This window comes from Sinocyclocheilus anshuiensis, unplaced genomic scaffold (genome assembly GCF_001515605.1).
Source record: "Sinocyclocheilus anshuiensis isolate Anshui unplaced genomic scaffold, SAMN03320099.WGS_v1.1 scaffold486, whole genome shotgun sequence".
NCBI classification, from domain to species: Eukaryota; Metazoa; Chordata; class Actinopteri; order Cypriniformes; family Cyprinidae; genus Sinocyclocheilus; species Sinocyclocheilus anshuiensis.
Genome location: NW_015544142.1, coordinates 243464 through 252857, shown reverse-complemented (window position 1 = coordinate 252857; position 9394 = coordinate 243464). Strand labels below are relative to the sequence as shown.

Below are 9394 nucleotides of genomic sequence, written 5' to 3'. Positions count from 1 at the left end.
GAGGGGATTGTGTGTGGGGGAGGGTCATTTTTAGACTTCTGTTTTATTATTATCTCACCTAAATGTTTGTTCTAGTCTATGGTTTGTTTAGTCAGTGTATTTGTTTTTACAATGGTATAGCCTAATTTTGTTGCACAGTATATTACACACAGCACAAGGAAGTTTTAAACTTTTTTTTTGTAATATTCATGTAATTTACATGAATACTTACCAACATGGACATTTTGATATTGTGTGTGCAGGATTTAAGAAATGATCTGTTCATGTTATGTAGGAAAGCACGGTGCATATAGGGGGTGTGGCCTCAATAGCCCTGCAGTACGCAGTGTGCTGTGTGCATTTAATTGAGCACTGTGTAGGGTAGAAATTAAACTGAAATTGCATTAAATCAGGTTGTTTTAACCAAGATTATGCTGCAAGATTTTTTCTCAACTACATTTAAGTCCCCAGTTCTTGCAATTTTACAAATTTCCAGTTTATTCCCATTAATTCCCGTTAATTCCCATATATTCCCGTTAATTCTCATGGAAAGTTTCCAGTCTTGAAAATTCCCGGAATTTTGCAACCCTAGTTAGGGTTAGGATTAGGGTTTGGCTTAGGGTTACTTGCATGTAATTCAGCATAACTAATTGTTATTATAATAGTAAGTACATGTAACGTGTAACAAGGACACCTTAAAATAAAGTGTTACCCTGTTTAATACTCATATCACTCATATCATATCGCCTTTAGACACCCTGATCTCTAGATATCGCTATCAGCACTGTATCAGCAAATAATTAGGCAGAATCACGTCACAATGATGGTATCAGATGGTAATACCATATTCATAATACCATGGTAATCCAAAGTCCTTCAAAGAAAGCTACACAATTAACATCTAAGGAATGGATGTCCAAAAACACGGACTGTGGCCAAAAACCTAATGGTAATACCATGGTAACTTTTTGGTGATATCCTCATGGTATATGTATATTTTAAAGTCATTTATATCTGTGCAGACGTCAAGGGAAATATAAACAGAACAGCGAGTAGTTCCTATTCACATGCTCACAAGGTTTAGATATCAATTGCACAATTTCAAACTACTCTCTGACCACTAGATAAACTTAAACACACTAACACATCCTACACAAACACACACACACAGCAGTTGTCCATCTGTGAAAATTGTCTGAGCTGGAATCTCGCCTAACATACATCAACTCCAGCACCAAATACAAGCAGACGGGTTGTAATAGAACCTGCATGTGTGTGTGTGTGTATATGTGTGTAGCTACGGAACCATATTTTGAGGACAAATTTGTACTCGGAAGTGAGCTGAATCCTCATTTTGGGAACGTCCTCATTTGTAAAAATAGTACAAATATAATGTAAATAATGTTTGTTTGTTTGTTTAATCGTGAAATAATCAATGTAATCCATTTAATTTATATTTATACAGTTGCATGCCCAGTCTATTATCTGCTATTTTTGTTGAATTTAAAACTTTGACTTCTATTTTAATAATTGTATTGCTATTTAAAACTTTGACTTTTCATAACTTTTTGAAGTATTAAAATAAGCAATCAGTAATCATCCGGTTATTGTAAGTCATCACAATATGCATATGATGATTTGTACATTTGCGATATTTCAAAAATTTCAATATTGCACAGCCATATGAGCTGAATATAAAACCATAAAAGTAGGGCTGCACGATATTGGAAAAAATTCACATTGCGATATTTTATTTTTCTGCGATATATATTGCGATATGAACAAAAAAAATCACCACATGACTTGAATAGTTTATTTGGGAAAAAAATAATCAATGATTGGGGTGTTTTTGTTGGCGAGTAAATCAGCATAGGAAATAAAATTACGAAATGAACTTTTCCACGACATTCTAATTTATTGAGATGCACCTGTATACATTAAATCTAATAAATCTGTGTTAAAGCTACAAAAATTATTTTTCTTAGTTTTGTTGTTTGTTAACATTCATGACACAGAAAGCCTCAGGAACACTAAACTGCTGTAAACCAATATACTGCCACACACATCCATTTTCTTTCTCAATTGTTTCCCTTCACCTAAGCCATAAACATATGTGATCTGTGTTTACAAAGATACTTGCAGAGCACAGTATTTCAGGCACAAATAGACGCAGAAGTGAACAGAATTCAGTGTTCACGTGCATTTGCGCGGCTCTCACCATGTCTACACCAGACGCAAGTGGCGCAGCGCAAAGCGATAAAATACAATGAACCCATTATAATCAGTGATACTGTCTACACTGGATGCGGCGCGACAAATACCCGACAGTAAACTGATGCCGTGTTCTATTTATGACGCACTCACACACAGTTCAAATGATTGTCGCATCCAGTGTAAACAGACTTTGGGGCCGTTCACATGTCGCGCCTAAAACGCGTGGGAAAAAGCCAGCCGCGCCGCTTTCTCCTTCTTTCCAAAGTGCTCGGGAGCTTGCGCTTTCGTGGCGTCTGCTGTTGCTAAGCAACCGTGACCTGCGCGCTCCTCGACGACGCAGAAGTTTCAACAAAGGATAAATGGATTTCCAGCACTGAAAATCGCGTGCAGTAGCTCTGCTACTAAATGCATTTAAAATTGGTATCTCGGTACAGCTGTCACGTCCGGTGCACAGACATCGCGATATCGATGCTGAAACGATATATCGTGCAGCCCTACATAAAAGTATATATAGATGGTCCTCAAGCATGCTTATGAAAGACGTGAAAAGATCAAATAGATATTAGAGAGATATGAACTTTTGTAATATCTTTGTTACGCAACTGTCACGCAACATCATTTAATTTTCCCTTTTTTCATTGCCTTAAAAAAACAGACTTTTCTCCAGCACTAACGGAATTGCAAAACTAATGTTTTCAAACAGGTTTCCATCATCTGCTATATTGGTCAGACAAACCCAAAACTCATGCCATTGGTCGAGCCTTTGTTGCCATGCTGGGCTGGTCTGGATGCTTAAACAAACAAAGCAATGTTTTAAGGGGCCACAGACACAGTGTTTACACTTAGAGGAAATAAACCTGTAATGGTTTACTTACAGTTGTCTCTGCACACAAACCCGGATGGGAGAAAATGTTTTACCATTTTTAAAAAAGACAAACTTCGACTTTCATTTCATTAAAAAAAAAAAATCAAAGAAGCAAAAGTGAGACAGAGGAAGTAAACAGAAAAGCTTGTGTACAAAGGAGAAAAACACACTCCGAACACCAGCTGAACACATATACTGCAGGTAGATACACAAATGGTGTGTGCAAACAAACATACTCACTCTTACACTCTCTCTCACACACACACACACACACACGTTAATCGTTCACATTTTTATTGTTTCTTTAACCAATGTTTATTACAATGAAAGGAAGAAACACCCTGACCAGAGGCAGTATTCTGCCCACATTCAGCCACTGACCCTGAGTATTTCTGTTTCACATCCTCAGTAGTAATAGTCTAACCCTAACCCTCCACACACACACACACACACACACACACACACACACACACACACACACACACACACACACACACACACACACACACACACTTTTACAAAGAGATGTGCTTATACTTCCCCCAAGCCAATTCACCATGAATGAGACACCACAAACAGACTCTATACAGACGTGGCATCCCAATAAAAAGCCACAAGACACAGATACAAGCATCTACACACACGCACACTAGACGAAAACAGCAACTTAGAAAAAGACCGTTTGTCAAGATAATCCTTGAATGTTGACTTGAGAAAGCCTTATCTGGAAGGTCAAAATGTTTCAAATGCCTTGAGGACTGAAGGTTATATACACTATATAGACAGATTGAGAGAAAGACAGAAAGAGAGATATTTACTAATGTTGAAACAAACAACTTGCACAGAAACATTTTTACAGTCTTTGTTGTTCAGCTGTTCTTCCGCATGGATGAAGATTATTATATCTCACGAATCTGACTAGTTTCATCAAGAGTTTAATTAAGAAGAAAGTCCTATAAGACATATAACCAAACATATACGTAGTTTAAGCAAGTATATAGAATATATACCAACATAGTAACTAGATCTAATTCTCTGAACTCTGAATATGAATCATTATTTTACACTTAGAACAAAGTTTAACACTTTCTCAATATTTGATTTCTAACAAAAATCTTAAATGAGAAATCCTTCACAGTGCACCTATTCTCTCAACAAAAGTCCAAGGATCTGCTACATTGTAAGTAAATGTGCAAGTTTAATGGTTTGAAAAGATAAAGTGTAAAAGTATGAAGGGTTGTGCCAAGTTTGTTGTATTTAGTTTGAACACAGTGAGAAATGTTCAATGTAAGACTATGGTTTTTGCAAAGTTGGATCATCTGCTGTGGGAAACCCACATATTCAGTTGGTTAGGAGAGATACGGCACACTACATCAGAACAAATTGCAGGTCTGTGCCGAGTCTGCTGGATGTAGCTTGAAGGATCTTGACAGAAAATTTTCAATGGATGTTGAACATTCAAAGCAAAATGGATTTTGGAGGGCGATATCTGATCTATTCTCAGAAAACCACATGTTGAATCAGTTCGAAATTATACAGCAAATGAGCAATTCTGCAGAAACACTATGCCACTACTATAAGTATTAAATGGTTTATTTGAAGTACAACTAACCACACACAACTCTCTATCGGTGTAATGACCTGCATTCAAGACAAGCATTCAAATAAACTGCTTTACTCACTAAACACACACACACACACACACACACTGAGGTGGATCAATGTAGTGAGGTTAGAGCGTTACACACACTTCCTCTCTGTGTGGCGTGCAGAGGGGAACCTCCACATGACAAAAAGGAAGACTTGTGTTAATACATTGCGCACGCACACACACACGCAGACACGCATGCATCTCAGTAAACCCTCTTCATAAATTCAGTCACACACACAGCCCTCCCCACAATCCAGCAGCGCTGCATTACCGGTGCAGTGGTGGTTCAGCGTGGCTGTAGAGTTGCACACTGGAGCTAAACCTGTCGTGTTGTCTTCCATTCTCCACTTGTGTTCACGTCTGCAATCTTCACTGCTGCGCGTCTGCTTCTACGCTTCTCCTCGTGTCCTCCTTTCTCGTCTGTCTGACTCCTTGCGGTCTTTCTTTGCCCGTGTGTCTGTCTTTCTCTGTCTCACACACACATTATTTTTTTCCCGGACAGTGCTGCACACACATACGCCCACTCACACAAAAGCCAGAGCGAGCGAGTGAGCACGAGGGTGAGAGAGAACAAGGGAAAATAGAGGAGGAGGAGATAAAGGGATAAAAAAAGCCAACCACTCCCTTGGTTGGCTAAGGGAGTGGCTAAAGCTCGCACGTCTTTAACCTCTGCCGTTCCGATGGAGCCACACACACAGTGTATGTTGTTTTAATGTGCGCTGAGACGGGGGGAAGGGAGCCCCGGGAGAGGGAAGGAGACCACGTGGAGGTGTCAAAGCTTTCAGAAACCGGCTACGCACACTACAGCAAATTACAACAGCTCTGCAACCCTCGTTCAAATGACCGTGCACTGGCTGCTGGAAGTGTACATGCTCAAATATTTGTCACATCATATGATTTAAGACATCAAGATGCAAAACAAAGCTGTCAATTGCAATTCCAAATAATTGCTGAGACTATTCCAGGATTTCACTTTTAGTATAACAACTCAAAGATCCTAGTTTGCATACTACAGCATATAGTGATAAAAAGTTCAATGGCAGTTGCTAGGCTGGTGCATGTGGCCTCAGAAATACATAAACTGAATGCTGCCATCTTCGCTCATTGGAACTTTGTTCCCGAAACATGTTATGTGACTAATTACTTAAGAGCTGAACAAAAATAGCATGACAATGCTGATGGCATTGCAAACACTTCACTAGCAACTATCCTGAGCTCCCTTTGGGAAAATAAGTTTTTTTATTGTATTGAATGCACACTTGTAGCATATTTCAAATCCTAAAACTATGTTTAAAAAAAAACTATACTTTTCTACTATACGAATAATATATTAATGAAATAAAAGGCCAATTAAGTGTACTTACAGTGCACTTTAATGCTTTGAACAAACTTAAGTACACTTTTAAAAAGTGTACTTTGTAATAATGCCAAATTAAAAGTTTTATGTTAAAGTGCGTTTTAAACCATTATGAATTTTTGTCGTGTTGAACTCGACAAAATGAACTCGACTTATTTTTGATGTGTTGACTAACGTACTGAAGCACTTGTAAAGTACTTGATTATAATTTGAACTGTAGTTTGTTATTCAATATTATATTTAGTTAATATTTTTAAATGTAATAAATTGCAACCGTATCATTGCAAGTTTGTAATTACAAATAGGGCCTAAATTTAAATACACACGGTTTTTTAGAAATTATATTTAGGTATATTTTAGTTTTAGTATATTTTATTGTTTATGAAAATTACAAACATATCATTGCATAATACTTTTTTTACAATACAAAATAAACTGTTTTTTTTTTAACCACTAATTACTAACTACACCAATTAGTTCATCTAATTGCATTTATTATACATTTAAACTATAATACATTTTGATTTTATTGCAATTAACATGCAATTACATGTAAGAAAATATTACATTCAGTTCGCAATTAAGTATATTCTTTAAAGTATATATTATTTTCACAATAAGTCTTTTTAAAAGACAAAAATGTAGTAAACAAAACAAGAAACAAAATAATTGCTACAATATATCGCTATTTTTGAATGTTCGTAATACCGCCCACAAACATATGCACAATCAAACAGGAGGAATTTTAGTTCTCTTCTTGAAAACTATCTTAGTTTCAAGTGTACGAACTTTAAGTTACCTTAATGATCCAATCCAAGAAACCTTAAATAACACTACGAAGTATACAATTTTACACCAATGAATTTAGCTAGATGCTAATGCTGCGTGGAAAATGCAAATAATACACAACAAAGCGGTTGGTGTATCAGTATAGTATTTTATGAAGTGAAGAATCCTACAATCAAGTATTACAAACTATATACGGCATACTAGGGCTGTCAAAATGGCTAAAAAACTACATTTAAATTTTTTACTTAAATATTATCAATATTCTAATTATATTTGAATTTAAAATGCATAAGTTCAGTTGTGGGAAAAAATCTTTTGGCTTCTCTCCTGAGGCCACAAGAGGGTGCATCGAGCAAAATATTATGCACGTTTCTTCAAAGCATAATAAAATAACACGACTATCTTTGAAAAAAGTGCATAATGTTTAAAATAATGTTTATAAACCTTATACAATAATAAAGTTGCTTAAACATATCAAAAGCATTAAAATGCAATGACACTTACATCGTCGTCGCATTTCGTGCGCCACTGATAATACTGCCTGACGCACACCTAAAATTCAAATGCAACGTTTTTGCATTCAAATGAGGATTTTTATTTTTAATTCGACGAATATTCGAAATTCTAATTTTTTTTGACAGCCCTATGGCATACTATTTCACAGATTAATACACAAAATATGAGTCCTATCACTAATCCTATGTTCATCCCATTACCGTAATGCTTTGCAAAACAATGTGAGTGAATGACTGTGCATGCGTGTTTAGGAGCTCATGTCATTACCTGAACGTCATTCCAAGTCTTAGTGTCAAAGTTTATATAAAACTTATGTGCTTTTCATATATTTGCAGTTTATATCCCTCAGAGTTCAATGAGTTATAATGGTAAGTGTGCCTTGGTGGGCCCTCGTTCAAAAAACAACACGGCTGTTTATTAATCTTAGACCTGAGGAGAAGAAGTGGAGCATAGCAGCAGTGTTTAAAAAAGAATGAAACATTTAATTATCCCACGTTTGTGAAGGGGCCAGCCTGTCGCTGAGGAGAGCTATAAAACAATGAGAAGGAGAGCAAGTGAGAGAGAGCATTCCTTCAGCACACAGCTGCCAAGTTGGAAGAAAAACCAACAACAAAAAGTGACTAGTTAGAAGCCAGGAGGAGAGCCAGAAAGAGGAGAACAGAGGAGAGAAGGAATATCGTGGCCACGTACACCACAATCCTTCAGCGTAAAAAAAGCCCATAAACCCAACGACAGGAGATTGAGAAGATAATCGCAGCGCAAGAGACAACATACGAGGTGGAAACGTCGTCTCGCACTGGGATATGAGTGTCATGCTGACACAATTACAGACAAGGAATGAAAAGAAAGTAGGTCAAAGGCCAGTCATAGGGACTGTCAAACTCTCTCACACGCATATGCATGCACTTGCACACTTAACGTCTTCATTCAGCCAAACTTATTTCAGCTTACAACGAAATTACAAACCACAATCAGGGAGTAAGCCTACATTTGAAAGATCAAAAAAGACATATTAGCTCTTTTCCAAAACCTACTAAGCTACATTAGCCTACTACCTACATTAGGCAGTTTTCATTGATGGCAGTATCCCAAGTGAAATGGAACTTCTGATTTGAAATGCAACCGATCAAAATCCAAGCACATTCCAAACCTTGAAAACGGTTTGAACCCTGAAAACTCTACAAAGTCCAGAGCTTTGTGGATCATACAGATAATGAACTAGAAAATATTTTTATTTTACTAAATAAATATGTAAAATGTTGGTGTTGTTCTACCTTTTCAGTATTAAAGTAATTAGAATATTTATAATAAACATTTCTCATTTCTCTCTCCAGCAACACAATCTATGTTGAAAAAGTGCAGTGTTAGGCCTATTTTATTTTATTTATTTTTTTTATCTTGACTGTTACCGGCAGTCAAATGGAAGCTTGTTAAATGGAAGCCCGTTTCCGCCACTAAATAAAAAATAAAACAAGGTAATTGCGACTTTTTATCTCACAAGTCTGACTTTTTTTCTCAGAATTGTGATATAAACTCGCAATTCTGACTTTTTTTCTCAAAATTGCAAGTTCATATCTCGCAATTCTGACTTTATAACACACAACTGCAAGTTAAAAAGTCAGAATTGCATGATATAAACTCAATTTCGAGTTAAAATTTTAAAATTAAAGTCAAAATTGCGAGTTAGAAAGTCAGAATTGCGAGATATGAAGCAATTCAGATTTTTTTTCTTGCAATTCTGATTTTCTTTTTTTCTCACAATTGCGAGTTTATATCTCGTAATTCTGAATTTATAACTCGCAATTGTGAGAAAAAAAGAAAGTCAGAATTACAAGAAAAAAACTCAGAATTGCTTTATATCTCGCAATTCTGACTTTATTTCTCAGAATTGCGAGTTATAAAGTCTGAATTGCGAGATATAAACTCTAGGGTTGGGTACCGAAACCCAGTACCAATATGGCACCAGTACCTATGTAACCGGCATGTACTAGAACTGAATCAGAACGCAGATTTCAGTGCCCCA

General features: G+C 36.4%; 1 protein-coding gene across 1 annotated transcript in view; it reads right to left on the bottom strand.

Annotated features, from left to right (window-relative positions):
• The window catches only part of LOC107695036 (echinoderm microtubule-associated protein-like 4), a 58550-nt gene extending 53265 nt beyond the window's left edge, over positions 1-5285 (bottom strand). The window contains exon 1 of the mRNA XM_016494816.1: positions 4981-5285. Within this exon, the coding sequence (XP_016350302.1) occupies positions 4981-5050 (70 nt within the window). The 5' untranslated portion in view covers positions 5051-5285. The remainder of the gene's footprint in view (positions 1-4980) is intronic.
• Positions 5286-9394: the final 4109 nt, after the last annotated feature.